Source organism: Mus pahari, chromosome 5, assembly GCF_900095145.1.
Source record: "Mus pahari chromosome 5, PAHARI_EIJ_v1.1, whole genome shotgun sequence".
In the NCBI taxonomy this organism is placed as follows: Eukaryota; Metazoa; Chordata; class Mammalia; order Rodentia; family Muridae; genus Mus; species Mus pahari.
In genome coordinates this window covers 41,739,972-41,761,821 of record NC_034594.1, presented here as the reverse complement: position 1 = coordinate 41,761,821, position 21,850 = coordinate 41,739,972, and the positions used below count along the sequence as shown (strand labels likewise).

Genomic DNA, 21,850 nt, shown 5'->3' with positions numbered 1-21,850 from the left:
CAACTTGGTCCATCTCAAGCTGTGATCCCTGAGAATGGTGTTGTGAGGAGATGCACACAGCGGGCTCTTCTGTGAGGTTCAGAGAAGTTCATTTCATTAGAAATGCCAGAGAGATAAGTGTTTTGCCCAAGGTTACCCAGTGAATCAGTGGCTAGCACCTAATCAATGTTTTTAAATCCATATCTACCAATTTTCAATATTCTTTCTCAAAGACTTCACGGCAGCTAGCTAGGTGATGTGACCTGTTCTCTGTTTCAGAATGTCTCTCTTTCACCCCCCCCCTGCCAAGAGTAGAGAGTTAGGGGTGGGTGGGTAACACAGCATGAAAGAACTCTAGGCTACCACATAAATGAGTGGGCATGGAAGTACTCCAGGAAAATGGAATTACAGAAGCAGGTGGCAGGCCTTTGAGCACAGAGGTGGGCTGGGGAGAGGAAGCTCAGAGATAAATGAGACTTTAGAGATGTCTGTGGTTGAGGCTGAGGAGAAAAAGTGTCTAGGATGAACTTAGCTATGCCAGCAACTCCAGGAAGTGTGGGCACACTTGAGGACTGCTGTACAGTGTCTACAGAAAACATATGGAGCATGCTTGCAGGTGGAGTTTAAATGGAAAGTTGATGGTCACTTTCAGATTTCTGCCTTGTAGCTGTGGGTGTGGTAGGACCATTGTCCATCACAGTATTGTCAGGACAGGTATTTCTGGAGAGAGCTTGCATAGGAGTTCTGAGGGCTTGTGTGGGTCATTACTGTCCAGGAAGAAAAGCAGGCCTGTTCAGAATAAGATGTGAATTAAAATAGTAAGCTGAATCAGAGCTGGGAGATGAATGGAACCTTGGCTGAGCTTGCCAGGTGCATCCACGAACTTGCTAGAAATATGGGAAGGGCTGAAAATAAGCTCGGGACCCCGAGAGAGAGACAGTGATGTTGGTGAAGATGTTAAAGATGACTTTGTGTAGATGAGGTGAGAATGATTCTAGAAAGAGAGGTAATTGGTGTTGAATGATGTTGTGGCTACCATGATGGGCACCTTTGAGGATGATTTTCTCAGCTGCTGTAAAAAAACTAACCAAAGATGGTTCCAGAAGCCGGGACCCAACTGAAGAAAACTGTCTGACCCTCGGTCTTTTCTCTTCCTTGGGGTAGCCATGAGACTTGGAAGCTAGCTAGCTCACTCTTGCCTAGGAAAACTTCGAGGGTCCACTGTTGTCCAGAGTTCCCAGTGGACTTGGCTGGTATCAGTACTGGGAGCGCACTGCAGTTCAGCTTCTCCCTCTCCAATCTTGTCTGCATGGAGCAGATAGATGCCCCTTTGCCCTGCTGCTCTTCTTGGGTGGTGCTGCAGAGCTACTCAACTATTAGAGCAGTGGTTCTCAAACCTGTGGGGCTCAAACCCATTGACAACCCTTTTGTTTCCAAAAAAATTATATTATGATACATAATACTAGCAAAATTACAGTTATCAAATAGCCATGAAATAATTTTATGGTTGGAGGTCACCACATGTATTTCAGGGCCGCAGCACAGGGAAGTTGAGAGCCATTGTGTTAGATGTTGCTGCTGCTGCTGTGTGTGTGTGGGGGGGGGGGGAGCAGATCTAGCTCATCATTTATCAGATTCCCCAAACAAATCAAGACACTGATATCTCACTGGCTGAATAAAGCTTTATTTTAATGCAAAATAAAACATGAAAAATTTATATACTCATATACAATAACATCCAAAATGTCTTCGGTGATATAAACGGGATTATCTTTAAAAAGTTTGTAAAGAATTCACTCTCCATCCCCATATGTCAAAGTATGATTTCACATAATTTATCTTTAGAATGTATGAACAGACGACTTGGTAATCATAAAAGAACAGGAAAGACTAGAGAAAGCGGGGGTATAAACAACAGGTTTTGTTTAATGTTCCAGTAGTAAATAGCTTTGCAGATGGAACGGAACACTTTCTGAAGAGCAGATCAAGCGATGGGCTCAAAGAGTCTGTGGGAATAGTTCACTTCTCATTCTGAGCTTAGTAGCCAACCCCAACGTGTAAAAGCTAGGCTGTGGGCGACTGCATGGCTATTTAAGGAAGGGAGGGAACTGCATGGGAGAGTCCTGGCTTATCTTAGATCTCTAACTAGCTTTCCTCCTTTCTATCGGAAAGGTGACCCTGTAGGGCTATCTTATGAAGAGCTTTCTGTCACTGCAGCCTTGTTTCTGCCCTAAGTCGACATGAGCTGAGACAGCAGAGGAACACTATTATGAACGTTTCTGAATGGAACACCCTCCCGCCTAATTGCATTAAGCTTGGACTTTCTGTTCACACGGACCCAGGAAGCAGTGGGGACGTTGACCCAATTTTAAAGCCAGTTTGAAAGCTGCTCAGAGTGGATCTCAGTGTTCAGTGCTGATGGGAGTTTTCAGGCACACATTCCTTCCACGGGCCTGAAATTCTATAACATTGCTCAAACACTAAACAGAAAACAAACAAAAACAAATGCAGGTGATTTCCGGTGAGGGGGAAAGGTAATTTACTCTTTTGGAGTCTGGTCTCTTTGTGGACCAGGGGACAGAGGCAAGAGCTGTCTGATCTTCCTGATGTTGCAGGAGGATTTCCTTCATAAGGTAGGCTTAGCTTTAAAAGGGAAAAACAAAATCAAGGCAGTGGGTCTTATTTTAATTTTATTCTGTTGGTAGCAGAAATAAGGCTCCACAAAGCCTCCGAGGCTCTCCGCTTCTCTACGATGCTATTGAATACATCAGCCTTTTGCTCCACGTGGCCCTGTGGGTTCCACAAAAATGTTCTGAAAGTTGAAGAATAATGAGTTTCGGATTTATTATTATTTTTTCTCTCAGCTTTGTTTGTTACGAAATCATGATTGAAGAAAAGGTTCCTTTTTCCACTGACTTGGCCCTGTGGGGAAACAGTGTTAAGCCCATGGGGATGGTGCTTCAGTCCAGGCGTGTGGTGGACCAGTGAGGCGGCTTTCTGTCTCTTGTGGAAGGCTGAATTTTTTAGAGAGTAAAGGTTTTCAGTGGGTCTCCCCTCTCATATCTTTCTAGCCATACAAAAAGGGGGCGGAGGAGAGGGCCCACGAGGCTGGATGGCCTGACAGCAGGTTTGTAGCTCCTGTTAAAAAAACCTTTCTCTGTGTTATAGAGTTCCCAGCTACAGAGAGATACCCTAGTGAGTTTTCCCAAGGCTGTAAATATACTGGTTCCTATTTCCTTCTCCTGGGGATCTGCTGATCATAGCCTGGACTTCCAGAAAACCATATACTCTCCTGGAGCCCCGGAAAATGGTCTCGTAGCCTTGGAGGGGAGATAGTTGGGGGGGGATGCTACACAGGCATTGATAAAGCTTATTGTCCCAGCTGTTCTTAACCATTGCTTGGCTTGACGCAGCCTCTGTCACAGATATAATGTTAGTTCTTTAGGGCAGAATCAGATGCAGTGACGGCTATACTTTAAGCAAGAACAGAAAGCTGTTATCACCTATTTTCTTTTGTTCTCTTTAATAATACCTTTGGACCTCTGTGCACTTCTCAGGACTAGCAACTATTGCGTTGACTGTGTACAACACAAAGCCAAAGTCTGGAGAAGCCTTTCTGAGGCCTTCATGTAGGGGTGCTGTGCACCCAGGGTGAACATGCTGGAGCTGGACACGCGAGCAGAGCAGTCATCCTCAAGGGCCAACCCCCCTGCAGCACACCTGTCACCGACCCCCGGCAAGCCTGCAAGTGGCCCAGCCTCCTTACAAGGGGAAACTTGTGCCTTGGATAAAATCAGTGCTTCACAGAAATTTGAGTAAAATATAGAACACACTGAAGAGTAATTACAGGGTCTCATTATATGATCTTAAATTCACCCCATAGCCCAGGCTAGCCGGCACCTTGAAGCCTTTCTGCTTTGGCTTCCTGATTACTTGGCTTCTAGGCGCGTGGTACTGTTCCTGGTTTACGAGTTGATTTAATGCCCCGGCCTCCAGCACTGCATTTTCCCCTCATTGTAACATCTGGCTCAAAGGAAAGGCCATTTCCAGCATGGTGGCCAGGGAACCTTCAGGGCAGCCACAATGCCTTGTTGGCCAGAGCCTGGGACCCTCCACTCCGTGGAACAAATTACATATGATGTAAGGTTGCTGGCTGAAGAGAGGTGGCGGAGGACAGAAAGCAACTTGACAGTCTATGGTTCAGAGGGCCACAGTAATTGTGGTTCAGATAATGATCTCTCCTAAGTCCAGCAAATGACGCTACTTACGTCGAAAACCAGCAGTTGCATCATTCCTGGTCACAAAAGTATCTCAAATTCAAAAAAGGAAAAACACTTGGGCCAAATGGCTACTCTATGGCTTCTAGAACACTACAATTCAGTAAAACCCGTTGGTTAGTGGTATTCTACTCTCAGCCAAAATGTGTCTGTATTGAAGACTTTTTGGAGGGGGCGGGGTGAAGAAGGAACGTGAAAGGTTTAAAGTGTGTATCAGTCGCTAAGAAATCCAGAACGCTGGGCTGTTTCTCAGTCTTGTGCACGTGTGTTCTTGTCTTGGTCACACAGGAAGCTTCAGATGCTGTGCTGTGTAAGAAAAGTTCAAAGGAAGCAAGGGTGGCTTTTCAGCTTCTTAAGTCGGAATGCTTTTCCTTTTAAATCAGGTGGAGACCTTAGCTTTGCCCGGACATTTGTTAATGCGATAGAGCAGATGCAGACTGATTTAATCTTACCATCATCTCCCTTTACTTCCCTGCCTGACTCCTTCCGCATTAAACATCCAGAAGGTAATTTTATCTTCTCTTCTCCATGCTGGTAATCACATGCTTGTGTGTATGCGTGTGCGTGCACACACTCATGCGCACGCGCATGCACACACACACACACACACACACACACACACACACACACACTCTTCCATCTACTTGCTGTTCCTGGGGCAGATGGGTACTGTTTGGCACTTGGTCTGGAAGTGACATCCCTAGGACATTGTTCTCTGTGTGTCCTGACCAGCAGGCTCTGTTCTCTTTACCCACCCCACTCATGTGTATTCTTTAGCCCTTTAGTGGCAGTCTAAAATAATTATAGGCATTTGAGGAGGACTCTGAAAGGAGCTATCTCCAAGCAAGAATGCCAGGGACTAGGAGGGGGAAAACAAGGACCTTGGGACAGTCAACCTTTTTCACCTGCTCACTGTGGTTCTTCTTGGAATGAACTCCCTTCTGGAAGCTCTGAGCAGCTCACGTCCTCCCAGGACACTAATACTGCGTTCAAATTCAAATTACTGTCTTTTATATCAAAAGCAGGGAAGCACAAAAGGCTGGTATCACACAAGTAGTACCAGGAACCCAAGCTAGACCATAAATAAGGAAATACAGCCTTCCTTTGGGTCTAAGGTTTCCAAGAGGTCACTAGTCATGTACGTGGTTGCTTTGTTCTCAGTGAATATTTGCAGTCTCTCTGCTCTGCCAGTCTGTAGGTCTCACATCTCCAAGTACAGGGCTGAGTCTCTGAATGGGTGACTGGGCCTGACAGAGAGAGACCTTTACCTCTGTACTATTGCTTCTACTATATGTGTGGTGGTGGGGTGGGGTGGGGTTGTATGTAGCAGGGGCTACTATAGTGTAGCTCCATAGATTGTTAATCAATTGTTATTCTCACTGAATCAACCAATCCTGCAAGCCTTTCAAGTATCAGGAAGTACTGTTTTTACGACTGCATCCTTCTTCCATTTTGAATCTACATCCCCAAACCCCTGTCCCTCTTTCCTGATTAGCAGTTAGGCCATGTACCCTCAGGAAGCAAGAGCCACTCTGTACCATGGAAGACCTTAGCCCAGAGGAGGCCTTAGGTTCTAGCAACGGCAAAGATGGTGTTGGATGTCCTCTTTGCTTGACAGATCTCTGCGATGTTCAGCTATACTGCTGCAGTCATGGGATTCTTCTGCCTGGGATCCTGGTTACGATAGGGGTACTGGTCAGGGCTGCTCCCTCGGGGCCCTGCTCTGCCCATCTCTTGGTAGACTGGGACTCGCTGGTGCTGAGGCGGTGAAGGAGGAACATCTTGCCTGAAGGGTCCTTTGGGCTGATGGGCTGGTGGGGGTGGGTAGTACTGTGGGTATCGTAGATCGGTTGCCCTCAGATCTGGGGGGCGGGCATAGCTCCCTCTTGGGGTATGTACAGGATGAGGCCCTGGGTAGTATGGAAGCTCTCTGTCATTGTAGCGCCCTCGGGGTGAAGCTGTCAGGTAGTCCACGGGATCTGCCGAGCCTCCCCTAGAAAGGAAAGCAGAGATACATGTCAGGAGCTATGGAGCTGCTACCCTCAGCGGAAGAGCAACGCTTCTGCCTCGACTGCAGTTGGCTGTGGCCACACCCTCAGCCTAGATAAGGGTATACTAGAAGATGTGATGTGTACCCTTAGACATTGGGAGAGAGGACCCTCTTCTTTGCCATCTTAGACTTCAAGGTGAAAACCATGGGCGGAGGAAAGGCAACAAGGATGTCAGAACTCAGTCCCTCGGCACCACAAGTCACTATGTAAACAGGACTGCTTATATCACATTGCGACATGAGAAGAAACAGCTTCCTATATTGCTTATATCCTTTTATATATTTGCTTTTTATCACAGCTCAGTTAAACCTGTGACTGTTAGAGCCCCAGTTTAGGTGAGATAGGATAGCACAAATACTACAGGTTAGGGTCCTCATAAAGTGTACTGATTTCCCTTCTAGATGGCAGAGTTGCTTACTGAGGTCTGTGGGTGGCCTTGGCTAAGTCTGGGTGGCTGCTGTCCTTGGGTGGATTACTATGCCTCCCCTCTACTGTTCCTGGAAGACCTCTCAACTGGGGCTGGGAAACTACCCACCTGGAACTGTGATAAAAAGTAATTAAGTCTACCACAAAGTCAGTAGCAAAAACCAAGTTGCCCCGTGTCATGGGCAGGCATGCAGAAAGGTCGGGGCCAGAACACACACTAATGGAAAACAAGCCTGTCTGGAACTTTCTGCTGAAGACGAGGATCGCCTGATCTGCTCGCCATAACAGAAACAATACGTTGCTAGACAATGTGCAGATGATGGCATCTTGGCTAGCCTGGGGTGAGACACATGACTTCTGTTTGCAGCTCTTAAAATCCCATCAGCCTTCTGTGCACACATTCGACAGTTCCATTCAGCATGTCACCAGATCTGTCCATCCTTTATTCCTCTGCTCTTTATGATTTTTTTTTTAAGGAGAAACAGAAACAATAATGATTACTGAAGAGCTCTCCAATGGCTTGGAGATGTGAAAGAAATGACAGGGCTGTAAGAACACTGTGCCTGTGGTTAATCAGGCACTGTCAATGAGGGTCAAAATCACCCTGTAATCTGTGGAGTTGGATAGTAAAACAGCCCTGAACATTCCCCAAATCAATGAAGATTTGACAAGCTCTGAGCTCAGGGAGCATGTGGAAAGCTGCCTGTGAACACAGCCATAAGGATGAGCGATACAACCCTCCATCTACGTGTGTATGTGTGTGTGTGTGTGTGTGTGTGTGTGTGTGTGTGTGTGCCCTAATTTTGCCATGTATAATAATGAATGATAGATTCACGAATCTGGGGGTAATTTAGTTAGTGAGAGTTTTCAGATAAAAAATTAAGTTGCTTGCGCACAAGTTATTTATAGCATCAGTTGTTATTGTTCAGTTTGGTCCGCTTTGCTCTATGCTAAATTGCCCATGACAAATAGAGCAGACATACATCCCCAATCATCTGTTACCATGGCCCTGCAAAATAAAGGACTCAGGTTTCACCATCCCTTTCCTTGACAATTTCATTTTTTATTTAGAAAATTTCCAGCACTCATTCTGTCTTTTATTGTTAGAAAAAAAATTAACGACCTCTTCTTTGGGCCACTATACTCATCTCTATTTCTTTTGACTCCACCTGGAGATTGCAGAAACCCTTAAAAAACAAAACAAAACAAAACAAAACAAAAACCCAAAACCCTTAACCTGTGTTTCCTTTCAAAAGCTACCAGAGGTATTTCTCTGCATGAAATGAAACATGTGGTCTCTCTGCACTCGTTTTATGTCCTTAGGATAAATCACTGACATTTGCAACACACAAACATTATCTGCCTTAAAATGAACATACAACCTACGCTCCCCCCGGACTCTCTTAGCGGCAATGTTTCCTGTTTTAAATGGAAAGAGAGAAAGGAGAAATTCCAGGCCTTGGACTTTTTTTTTAGGGTCCTGGTCTCTCTCTTAAGATTTTTGCCCTTTTAAAACAGAACATTATAAAAGACAGAAGTCCTTGGGGGCTTTCTCGCTCTCTCGCTCTCTCTCTTTTTAAGTTGTGGAGAGATGATCCAGAGCAAGTGGTGACGGGATAGAAGCCACCCTGGGCGACTTACAACCCTGAGCGACTGACTCCGCAGTGTGCAGGCATGGCCAGGAAGGAGGTTATCTCTCCACCCACACCTCACCCTGTGGCTCTCCAGCAGTCACTGCAGAGAGAGGAGGGAGGGTTCCGAGGGCAGAGAGGGTGACCCCCAAGATAGCATCGTGGTCCCCAGAGGGCTTCTCTGGAGGTTATGTGTTGGAGAGTTTGCTTCCATGTGGCAGACGCCCGTGAGGGGCTGCTCTTTGTCAAGCAGTGGTGGCATGGAAATTGTCTTTTTCTGTAGAACTCATCATAAGAGTTATTGTTTGTAATTTTTCAGGGAGAAGAAAAACAATGAGTTGCCTGTAAAAACACTATTGAAAGTTCAGAGACCTCCAGGAGCATTTTCCTTCCAGGGCTGCTGTTCATAACGTTTCCCCCTCAAAGCCTATCATTCCCTTCAGACTTTCACCAGAGCAACTTCTAAACTATTGTGAATATTTTCACAGGCACATGCTCATATAAATATGTAAAAGAACCATTTCTGGGGACCAGAGAGATGGCTCAGTGGTTAAGGATGCTCTTGCAGAGTGTTAGAATTCTATTCCTAGAACCTACATGGAGTGGGTAATATCCTCTTATAAGTCTGCCTCCATGGGATCTAGCTACACTCATGTATGTGTGACACCCCCCCCCACATCCTCCCACACTTACTTTAAAAACATAGCAATTTTTAAGCAGGGAAGAAAAGAAAGCCTCCTCTATAAGTTACTGTTTTCCCTGCTACACAGACAAGATGTTTGGGATGGAAGCAACTTAAGTGGGGAAAAGTTCATTTTGGCTCTCAGTTTCAAAAGGAACAGTCATCCTGATGGATGGAGAATGCAGGTGGACAATCTCATGGTCTGGAGTCTATGGCTTAGCCGCTCACACAGATGCGGGGATCAGGAAGCTAAGTGCTCTGGTGGGAATCAGGACTGGACATCACCTTCATGGCTCACCCCTTGGCAATCCATTTACTTTCAGACAGGTCACATGGGCCACAGATCTCACAACTTCCCCAAACAGTGCATTAGCTAGGGACCGCATATCCAAACCCAATGCGGCTGTGAGGGAGACTTCCTTTTAATTTTCTGTTGTCCCGGTGAGTAAGCCCATTTCTGGAAGCAGGAAGATTTAGGTTTTGCTTGGGAACTCACAGGAATGGTTTCAGGTATGTCTGAAATCACACAGACATATGCAACAGTGCAGATAATGAATATGACCATTTTTTTCCCCTGAACACAATGAAGTCACAGGTTATTTACACATACAATAACAAATAGACTGCTGCCTTTCCAAGAGGATGTTCTCTTTGTGACGTCTTACCATGTCACTGGTTTTCATTTAGCAAAAGGGACCTGGAGATGAGAGCCTGTGCTGGTCAGGTAGGCCCTGGATACCAGTCATCATCTTATATAGGGAGATGGAAGCTATGCTCCTGTTTGGTTAAACAATCATGCTTGGGAAGGGGATGATATTGGAAGGGTGGAATCCCTACAATGCTATTCCCACTGTATTCTCACATATGTGAGAAAGTGTCAGTCCTCACCCTTGCAGAGACAACCGCAGTCCTCACTGTTGGCCCCAGCTAGTCATCCGTTCTGCCTTTGTCTTGGCCGTGTGGTACTCATACCCTGCATGGAAGTGGATCTATTGGAAGCAGGCACTGACTCTTCATGCCTTGGTCCTCTCTCTCCCTTAGGGCTTTGTGGCTCCATAAATCTATACTGAATTTTTTTTTTTTTGAGGAAAAATGCACAAATGTACACAGTAACCAGAGAGTGTTAGAAGTGGTTAGGGGCTGGAGGACAGCAGAGAAATAAGAGGAAAGAGTAGATTCAGGGGGACTCAGAGATGGATGATGGTTGAAGTAAGACCAATTTCTAGTTTTTCCAGAGGAAAGAAGGAAAGAGGGAATGAGTTAAGTATTGGATTGGGTCCAACATCGAAAGACTGTAAAGTTTATTAGAGTTTCCCAGGCACAACAGGGCCGATGTATATATGAACTCACAGTGACCGTAACAACACGCACAAGACCCGTGCAAGCTCCAGCTAGTTGCAGTCCCAGCATAGTGGAGGCAAGGTGGGCATGAAATCCCACCACTAGCTGAAAAGCTACTGGTATTTGACAGGTGCTAGGACAGGGAGAGTCAGCTTTCATTAGTGATGTAGGAGCCCTAGTAGGGGCAGGACAGGACCCATCCCCAGAGTAGTTGGGACAACCCCAATTAGACTCTGTGGGGAACAGAAAAGAAATTAAAAAGAATGAAGAGAAGGAAGGAGAAGGAGAGGAAGAGGAAGAGGAAGAAGAAAGTTCAAGGCTGGTTGGGAAGGGACAGGAACATGGAGGAGATGATTAAGGAGAGGAGTTAGTGAGGTGGATATGTTGAAAATACATTGTATGAAATCCTCAAAGATTTAATTAAAATGTTTTTTTTTTAAAAGTGAACTATAGACTGAATTTACTAGGTACAGGCTATTTATATTTAAGAATCAGTTAAAAAAAAATCCTTTCACTATTGTCTGGCAAGGAAATTTTCTTTATTGCTGTCATAAACAGAGTAATGTAGGAACATTTTGATTCATGTCTAGAAATACAGTCCAGTAAAAGACTCTAGATATAGGATTGGAGGGAGAATGTCAAACTCACACGCAATCAGCAGGCTTTCAAGCACTGAGTTCCAGGGCAGAGGTGAGGTCCAGCGCCCCTTGGCCCCAGCACTAATACACGCCTCTCCACAAAACACACATGATGGATGGACGACCTTCATATAAATCACACATGCCCAAGAGAGGCAGAAACTAGGATTATGCACAACAGCCTGCCACCTGCTGTAGCTCAGTGCCCTCTCCTACCACGGCAGAGAGAACAAAGGAGTTGGTGTGAATAAGACCTGCTATGACGAGGGGAAGACTTGAGGAGTATTCGTAACCTTCAGTTCTTCTAATAGTGCAGACCAGGGTGAGCACAGTGCACGTGTCTCACACCTGGGGTTGAGGATCATGGCCGTATCTCATCCAATGAGCTCCTTGTAGGATGGAGAAAGATCACTGACGCTGAGTAGCCATGGTTGGGGGTGTGAGGGGAGTAACTAAGAGAAAAGCCAGTATGAAGACTGAAGAGGTGAGTTCAAAGGTAAAGGAATATGGTTTGTAGTGGAAAGTGTGAAACCACAAGGAATGTACAAGCAAGGACAATGCCCACCTTACACAAATGGATTGGATTTTTGTTGTTGTTGTTTTGGACAAACTTCAAAAGTGGAAATTCTTGTTCTTCTTAAGTTGTATAAACTACTGTGTGTGTTAGCAGCTCAGACAAAGACAATTAAAACAAAACAAAATCAAACCAAACCACCACCACCCCCCCCACCCCCCCCCCGTCTGAATGGGTTTCTTTCTTTTTTCTCACTAATAACTGATTGTAAACAAATTCGGAGTCAGATTGGAGTCAGGTCATAGGGTTCAAGCCTCCTGGTGCTGTCCTCATTGGCAAGATGTGAATAAGCTAGTGTCCTTCAAATGTTCCACACAGAGCAGGGCCCAGTATTTNCTTCTTAAGTTGTATAAACTACTGTGTGTGTTAGCAGCTCAGACAAAGACAATTAAAACAAAACAAAATCAAACCAAACCACCACCACCCCCCCCCCCCCCCCCCCGTCTGAATGGGTTTCTTTCTTTTTTCTCAGTAATAACTGATTGTAACCAAATTTGGAGTTAGAATGGAGTCAGGCCATAGGGTTCAAGCCTCCTGGTGCTGTCCTCATTGGCAAGATGTGAATAAGCTAGTGTCCTTCAAATGTTCCACACAGAGCAGGGCCCAGTATTTGTAAAATTAAAAAAAAAAAAAAAAAAAAAAGGCAGTGCAAACTAATATGCTCTTAAGCTGCCCGTGTTATGTGGAGAGAGATGCTTTTAGTCTGTGTTTGGAATTCCTTCAGGGTCACGTTTCCAGTTACCAGGCCTTCATCCGTGGTCCAGGCACGAATGTGGTTGGGCTGGATTAGCAGAGCCCTCTGCAAAGTATATTACATAGCTTTGATTTCAGCAGATTTTACAGAGTCATAAAATATAATGACCATTTGATGACCTATGATACAGAAATGATTATGGGGAAAAAAAAACCCTCTCCCTTCATCACTCACGTTCCCCATCGTGTTATGAAGAAGGGCCCTAACTGTTCTTTTCAGAGGACTGCCAAGAGAGACAAGTGTCACTGCAGCAGCTTCTGGCCCTTTGTAACACCAGGGGAATGTTTCCAGAGAAAATGAAAGCGAGCTGGCAACGTCGGAGGCTTCAGGAGGCAAATGCTGTTGGGGGGGGGGGCACCAACCGCCACAAATAGAATTCATTTACTAACAAATGACATGTATACGGAGTCTCAGCCTCTGTATCAGTCAGGCAGACAGACACGGAAAACGGCCCTTAAGGGTACTTCATCCTGTCAGATGAGGGGAGTTGTAGCAGACCTGAGAGTGGTCCTGCTAAAATAACCTCTTTTATGAGGGGGTGAGAGTGTTTTAAAGTTCTGTGTCAGGGACAACTAGAACGGACAAGCCTGAGACACATAGGTGGAGATGGAGTTCTTGTGGAAATCAGAAGCTGTCCTGAATGGCTACAAAACCATTGGACTCCATTGCAGCGTCACACTATGAGATAATTACCACGTAGTCGCTTGAGCTAGAGAGGAGGGGAATGGGGACCAAGGAAAGGAATCATAACTTGACCAAGCAGGCCGCAAATTCACTTTCCTCTTTTTCCTTTATATCAGGAGTTCTGGAATCTCAGTATCTAAACACTGAGGATTTCATCTGATTGTCATGCAAGAGAGGAAGGTTCCTTTTCAAGGGCAGACTTAAGGAGCTGACAGGTTGGGGCCTGTAAGGTCCTGAATTCTAAAAGCTGGTCTCTTAGGAGAAACACTATAGGACTACTACCCAAGGTTACGGTGTGTAGACAGGATATTCCTGAGGTAAAACACAGCATTCACAAAAGCCACCTTTCCCTGCTCTACTTTAGATTATATATTAATATACTTTAAATTATATTATTACTATTATAGTGTATACATACATTATCTGCACTTATATAACTAATAATATATTATATACACACACACACACACACACACACACACACACACACACACACACATTCTTGGAGATGTTCGCATATTGCCAACACAGCTACCTCTTTATCCCTTCAACTGATTTCTAAATTACTACCAGTTAAATGAGTTCTGTATCAATCACTGTTCCCTTCTCCCATCAATTGCCAAAGCCTGAGGAATTTGATGTAAATCACCTGTAATCATCACATCTCTTCTCACTCCGGGCGAGAAGTACAGTTAAGGTGTCAAGGCTTTCCAGCATCATGAGTGTGTGTGTGTGGGAGAAGAGCTCCCACTTCCCGGCTTTATTAGGACACAGGAAGATTCTGGCATTGAAAGTATCTTCCTCTGCAATCCAGAAGCAGAAATGTTAAGTGTTGGGCCCAGCGCCCCAGTGCTCCATGGGCTCCGTAACCAGCATCAGATGGTGGCTTAGAATTGCAAAGATGCAGAGCAACCTGGGCAGAAGAGTTCCTTTGCAAATGCCCAAGGCAAACCGACCCCATCTCAAGCAGTTTTTCCAAGTCAACCTCCTTACTCCTCATAGTAGTGTGATAGGGTAGACACCATTATTATCCATGGCTTGAGACCGGGAAAGGCAGAACAAAGATGTTACATGATTTGACTGAAAGCTGTGGGCAGTGGAAAGGCACAGGGTTCACCTAGGCAGACAGAGCCAGGGCTTCTTGCTTGAATCTAATGAAAAAAAAAAAAAAAGGCAAAAGTTTCCCAAAAAGCATTTTGGCTTTGGGAAACTCATAAAGCTAGACACTCTGGAAGTGCTGGTGGGATGCCAAGGAAATACCCAGAATTCCAAGTGTGAAGTCCCATTCAGATACTCTGAGCTGCTGGCACAGTAGGAATGTAGACTTTTCTTGTCCCGTTTAGGAAAGCCAGAAAAGATATTTGTGTGGTTTTATTTGCAAGGGCCTTTGTTCAAGGGTCCAATATATTGAATATTGGTATCAATATCCAAGGGTGTATTTGCTCAACCAACACTTTCATTCACCCAAACCTTTGAGGACAAGATGGGGCCCATGAAGCACCCTTTCTCCTGCTGGCCCTGAGGATTCTGATACAGAATAGATAGGGCATCAGTGGGTGGCTGAAGGAACCCCACTGCAGTTGTGAGGATCCTATGACACATAACCCCAGTAGTGGCCATTCTGGAGGATTACATAATAACATAGTGGGCCAGTTGAAATCAAGAGTACACTCTCACTCACACTCAGCCCAGCATCCTACTCTTGCACACATCCTCACATCTGTAGCTGGCTGCGCTGGCTCCTGTGGTTCCAGCTAAGGATCTCTTTTCAACTGGACTATCACAACAGCACTAGTAAGTGTGGACTCACAGACAAGCAGAGCATGTTGTAACCAGTCTGAGAAAGTGCAAGTCAACAGCCCAGCACTGTACAATGTGCTCATGTGTGTCTGAAGTACAGCTGGATAGCTGTCACCAGCACTGAAGCACTTCTGAGCACAGTGAACTAACTCTCTAGTGAGAACACAGTATGACTTCTAATGCAGGAACTGACCTTTTTGGGAGAGTGCATGAATAGTTAGAGGGCTTAGATGTGCTGTTCTCAGATTTTAAGTCTTGTTGATTTTTGTATGAGCTTTAATATGTAAAATGTTCTGAGCCCTGCCAATTTTTACACCTAGTAATATTAATTCGATTAAATAAGGTTTATAGACAGTTTTGTAAACTTCTAGACTCACCTTCTGTTCTAATAAGCAGGGATGCTCATATTTTAATAGGAGCAAGGTAGCTGAAGGATAGGTGGGGCAGGGACCAATGGGGCATGGGAGTGCCAGTTGACTCTGGGCAGCAAGGATTTTATACTAATATCTCTCAGCACTGCCACTATCTCTCCCTTTCTCTGCAGGCTTCTCCAGGAAGTGGCATCCACTATCTTTTCTCAATAGTAATCTGAGCTTCTTGGTGCCACCCTCAAGTATTGGGGCATGGATTTGGGGGCAGCACAGTTTGGACTCAGAGTGTCACCTGGGAGGAATTTGGGTTGTGAAACTTACTCTTCAACAGACATGGCTAGGTGACATTTAGGATTATTAGTGGAGCAGGTGCCCTGATGGCCAATGGTGTGTCCACCTCCTGGTTTCTCCTGGATGACGTAAGTGGAAGTATGTTAGCCTCTCCATGCTAACTTTGACATGTAGCCTCTGTATTTCATGATGTATTTCACCGTGACATAGACCAGTGGCTCTCAACTTTTCTAATGCTGCGACCCTTTAATACAGTTCCTCATGTTGTACTGACCCCCAACCAAAAAATTACGTCATTGCTTCTTTATAACTGTATTTTTGCTAGTTATTAATCATATTGTAAATATTTGATATGCAGGATACCTGACATGTGACCCCTATAAAAGGATGTTTGGCCCCTAAAGGGGTCGTGACTCACAGGTTGAGAGTCACTGACCTGGAGGCCTTCATTTCCTAGCTGTGCTAGGCAAGCTCTGAAGTGCATGGCTGGTTCCATATGCCCACCTGACTTTTGTTCCACTCAGCCTCTTTGTCTAGAATCCGTCTCATTATTTAGGGTAGCACTTTGGCAAAGGTCACTTTTGGGATGATTTTCAGTAAACAAGGTGACAAGGGATTGGTAGGTACTGGTGACTTGTGTTCAACTCCCTGTCCCGTTGAGCTTTCTAAATCCTCTGGTTGGTCTTTACATGGCTGGTCAGAGTGGCTATTAATGGCATTACTAACATTTAATTTTCAACTCATCTTTTATTAAAGTGAGATGTGTTGCTTCTTGCCCAGTAGACTAGATTCTTTGGGCTCCAGCCTTGCTTTGATGCTGGCAAAATGGAGCAGCTAACAAATCAAAGCTTATAGTCACCCAAACTGATGGATGAACTATGAACTCACCCTGAACTTGTCATTTTTCTCCTCTTCCTCTTCCTCCGCCCCCATTTCCAGTGTTCCTGTATAGTTACTATTGTCTCTATACTCCCACACCCCAACCCCGGCGCCTATAGCAACACTGATATTTAAGGTCCAGAGCTACTGATGATTGTATTTCAAAAAGAGACAGCAAGACACACTTTTATTGTGAAGGGGCTCCTTCAGATGTTATTCCACCCTACATTTGTTCCCTAATGCCCTGGTTTATTGATTTATCCCTTGAACAATTCAAAGAAAACTGAAAACTCATCCCATCTCCTATCGCTTTGAATGGGTGCTTTGCTCCTGGCCACGTTTGGTGTGGGTGTGTGTACCATGTACCAGTATGAGACGATTCCCTGCCCCTCCCCCTTTAAACACTACATGTATTCTGTCTGAGCAGTGGACACCTCAATTCCTAACCCAAACCCGTGAAACTGTGGCTTTAATAATTTAAATAAAAGCTTATCTCAGGAAAGCAAATATTTACAAGTATGAGTTACCTAATTTAAAGACATTAATTAAAAGTAAATGCTGAAGTGATTTAAAACTAAAGAGCCATTACCAAATAAAATGTTATTTCCCATATGCCCACAGCAGCTTTAGAGAGATGGTGCCTCTCCTTCTTCAAGCTTCCAATGCAGTGCCTGGTGAGGATAGGCAGGTGCTCTCAGTCTGTCTGAGAGACTTCAGGATGTAGCTATCAGTCAGTGCGCAGCAAGAAGAAGAGGCAGTTACTGTACGGAATAGCAGTTCTCAACCTGTGGGTTGCAACCCTTTGGGGTCGAATGATTGTTTCATAGGGGTCGTCGAAGACCATCAGAAAATATAGATAATTACAATTATGACTTATAACAATAGCAAAATTACAGCTGTGAAGTAGCAAGAAAGTAATTTAATGGTTGTGGGTCAGCACCACGTGAGGAACTGTATTAAAGGGCTGCAGCATTAGGAAGGTTGAGACCCTCAGCTGGAGACTGTGATCCCGAGGCGGTTCTGAGCCTCAGAGTGTTCATGTGTAAATCCCTGAGAAGCTCTTTGGTCCCTTCCCGCAGTGATGGATGCAAACTGACCCAGACAAAGCAAATGGAAAGATCACGTTTTACTGAGGTACTCAATCCTGCTTGGATTTAAATTCACAGTCCATTTTAAATAAAATTCTATTTGTAACTTAGAATCAGCTGGTATTGACCAAAGGCTTAGGATAAAACGCAAACAAATCTCATTCTTAGATCTGAGTGGTGTGTACCCTTTGTGGTCTTCCCTACACTGTGTAGAAAGCCTAGCATAGACACTGCAGCCTGCAGGGCTATTTTGTATCAACATACACAAGTGTACTGAATACAGAGCTACCTGGTGCTTGACTTTCCCCCCCCCCAGTTGGCTACTAATATTTGAAATTCAAGTGATTTCACATAAGAATTTTCATGTAAAAATTCAACTTTTCCTGCTTTTCTTGAAATTCAAGACTTCCCATCCTGTGAGCCACCATCAGCTGGAATTATTCTTTCCTCTCCTCTCTTCATGATGTCTTTCTCCAACACTTCCTGCTTTTGACAGTATTTCCCGAAGGTCTCTAGTACAACTTAGGTGCAGTGTCTCTGCTTCGTGTGATGAAATCTCACTCTCCATATTCCTACACTATCAACTCCAGTTCACACCTTCCATTTGAAGGTGTTTGCTGCCCATGTTTGCTTATGCAGAGTGAGGCCTCTGGCAGGTTGACAGCAACTTTGTCCACTTTACCCAGTCTACTTTTAAATCACTAAAATATATATTTCCCATCCAGTCTCCAGATAGTGACTCCAAAGAGTGGCTCATATTCAGGGCATTTCAGACAAGACATCTTATTTTCTCAGACCATATCTTCAGCTCTGTAAAGTGAAAGCAATAGAATAGGCAGTCTCTGTTGAGTTGTGGGAGGTTACCATCTCATGACCCCGACCACAACCACACAGGATCTACTGCAAGATGACCTTAGCTCATGTTGCTGCCTTCCAGCCTGACCTGTTACAAACTCAAGCCTGATTGGGCCTCTTCACTTATCTGTGCCCGGGTCTCACAATCTGTAAAGTAATATGTGCTTTTCTTCCCAGAAGAACAAACGAAATGACATACATAAAAGCATATTGCAGGAAAGTTGGGATAAAATGAATTCGAGATCTTATATTACTCTTGTGTAATAATTATGAAGGGATGCCTGCCTTGTCTAACGGAATGACTGGGTCAGAATTTGCTGTCCCCATTGAAAGGCTTCAAGCTGACAATCGCCATGGCCAACATGGGAGGTAATACTGTAGGTTTTTTTTTTTTTTTTAACTTCACTTTCAGCAGGATAATAGCAGACCTCCGCTAAAGGGCATGGGAGTTCCACTTCTGAGGTGGTGGGCTCTAATTTCCCTCCTCAGCCCATGGTTTTTTATGAGGCATGTGTGTAGGTAACTGTTATCAGGTTGTTAAGCAGTTTGATGAGGTGCTAAGTAGCCCTTTAATTGTTTTATTTACAACATACAGTTCACTAACATCTCATTGGGGAATTCTCTGCTTAGTTGATTAATATAAGATTAGTTTAGTGAAGTACAACTTGGCAAAGCCGGAAGCTAAAAAAATAGCCATACAAATTTTAGCAGTCTTAAAGATGTTTGATAATTTATTCAGTCAGGGTTAAAATAAAAAAAAATATTGGTGCTAACCAAAACATTTAAAAAATAATAGAAGCAATCAAGTTGGGGGAAAAAAATAACTAAATTGAAACCTACTACTCTGGCATGCTTCAGGTTCCTTATCATTTATTAGGATTAGGTGTTTAGAAGTGCTTTTAGAAATCAAATCTTCCTTAAAAAAATCTTCCCCTTATCTCTCCTCTGTGGTTCTGGATCTGCACAGGCGAATCCCATACTGTTAACCTGCTCTAGAAGGCTATTTTACTATTTGGATGGCGATGTGACAAACCAACCATCAAATATCACCAAGCAGCAGAGAAAGGAGAGAGCCTCAGGAGCCACCGCAGAGGACCATCTTGCCCACCAGACAGGAGGCAGAGGAGAGCCAAGCGGCCCAGCAGCTCAAGCTGAGGAAGAGTTAGATGAAACCAGGCGTAGACACTGGCTTTCCTGTAAGGGTTCAGTGGCTTTGAGCAAGCAGAGAAAGGGCATTTCAGGGATGAAATCAAAAGGCAACTCTGGGGAGTATAGGCAAAGGCCAAGTAAAGTGTTCTTGGTTTTGTCAAACTGAGTATCACCCAATCGTTTGCTCCCTGAATCGAGGCCCTTCCTGTGAGTTTATTCAGCCATATAGTCATGCTGGGAAGTTAAGTTGTGCTTTGTTTAAAGCTCTTCAGTACGATCATGTAAGGTCACACAAATTCTTTAACACTATGCAGACTCTATACTGTTTAAGTGAAGCTCTGCCTCTATGGGATAGTCATATTTATCTGTTTCCTGGTATGACATTGGCCATCTGGGGGTTCATGCTGGTAAGGGCTTCTCCTGGGTTCCTCTAACCCACTCAGCTGGTACAAGATACTCAGCGTACTGTCTAGCAATAGATATCATCTCGGATAGTTCTCTCATGGCAAGAAAGTTTCTCCTATCTTTCAGTTGACTGCTCATTGGAAGAAAGATGTGCCCGTTTCTTCCCCAGCTGACTAGTGGCAAGGCTCCCATCTCAGGGAGTGCCAGCCCATCCTTGGCTACACAGCTAGACTCTGAAAAAATAAGATACTGAGATCAAATAAAGTAAGATTGGCTAGGACTTAAACAACAATGCTGAAGTATGGGTTAGTGTGCGCAGTCAGTCTGCAGGGTTGCAGGATAAAATGAGCAATACAGAATTGCACGGTGTAGCCAACCAAGCCCTAACCAACTGGAAATCACCCTGGCATGTTCTGAGCTCCCATTAACATCATCCAAGCAATGAGGTCCCAGCTTTGGGTTTTAACTCCATAGCAAGGAGACTTAATTTGCTGCTGGATCTTCAGGGGGGGGGGGGCAACAGAAAATGGCTTTTGACCCTTTAAAGACCCGCCTCAGAATTCACTGCTCTCTTGTCAGTTGAGCTGAGCAGTCCTGTCTGCCAACACAGACCTTGCTCTGATCCTGTAAAGACAGAACAAAGGGCTAGAAGCAAATGCATCTGGGTTTTGAGGCAGGGAACATCTGATGTTGGGCTAGTTACTCATCCTCACGGCACATCTCAGTTTCCTCGTTTATAAAATTGGGGTGGTGAGGTTGCCGGCTTCCACCGAATCATCAAGCAGGGTAAATGAGAGTGAAGCACTGAGCCTGGCCCTGGTAAGTGATCAATAAGGCCATGCCATCTTTATTACCATTCTTTCGGCTCTAACTTCTTATTTACTTATTTGTTATTCTGTATCTTCTTACATGCTTTTCCCAGCCTTACAAATATTTTTGTATGCTCTGAAGTCTGTTTCTTCTTTAAAAAAATCTGTTTCCTCCAGATGGAAACGAGGCAAGTTATCACCACTTTCCCAAAAAATTTATGGACTATGTTCATTTAAAAAAATGTATACAAAATACACTACAGAGTATACTCTATAAACAGTTGCTCCTTTTTCTCCCTACTTAAATTGTGTGTTTCAAATTGCTTCTTATGTATGGGTCCTCACACTGCTTACAGAGTAGCTCATGGATTTGAGTTTGAAATTGTTCAGATTCATAGAGAAAAAACCAAGATCCTCTAAGCTCATGCATCTAAACCCAAAGGAAGCTGACCAGCAGCCTAAAACCCAGCAAGCATGGTCTCAGAAGAAACATAACCTCCTCTGTCTCCCTTGTCTTTTCTTTCATAGAGGGTAATCTGGACACATGAGACATCAAGGAAACATACATAGATCAGATGACAATCAGGTCTGGAAATAGAGGATGGGTGGGTCTGCTGGTCTGACAGGATTCAGGAAGATTGGTACCCATCCTACTTTTTTTGAACTTGGGACAAGGTTTTTTGTTTTTGTTTTTTGTTTTTTTGTTTTCTTTTTAGTTCTTTTTTTTTTATTAGATATTTTCTTCATTTATATTTCAAATGCTATCCCCCAAATCCCCTATACCCTCCCCCATCTCTGCTCCCCTACCCACTCACTCCCACTTCTTGGCCCTGACATTCCCCTGTACTGGGGCATATAGTTCTTTATTTTATTTTATTTTATTAGATATTTTCTTCATTTACATTTCAAATGCTATCCCGAATGTCCCCTATTCCCCCCCCTCCCCGCTCTCCTGCCCAACCACTCCCACTTCTTGGCCCTGGCTTTCCCCTGTACTGGGGCATATAAAGTTTGCAAGACCAAGGGGCCTCTCTTCCCAACGATGGCTGACTAGGCCATCTTCTGCTATATATGCAGCTAGAGACACGAGCTCTGGGGGTACTGATTAGTTCATATTGTTGTTTCACCTATAGGGTTGCAGACCCCTTCAGTTCCTTGGGTAATTT

The 21,850-nt window shown here is 44.4% G+C and overlaps 1 protein-coding gene across 1 annotated transcript in view; it reads right to left on the bottom strand.

The window, feature by feature from the left end:
- Window positions 1–1,692: 1,692 nt before the first annotated feature.
- Window positions 1,693–21,850, bottom strand: part of Pard3b (par-3 family cell polarity regulator beta) — a 976,275-nt gene continuing 956,117 nt past the window's right edge. The window contains exon 23 of the mRNA XM_021197960.2: window positions 1,693–6,249. Coding sequence (XP_021053619.1) covers window positions 5,892–6,249 — 358 coding nt within the window. The 3' untranslated portion in view covers window positions 1,693–5,891. The remainder of the gene's footprint in view (window positions 6,250–21,850) is intronic.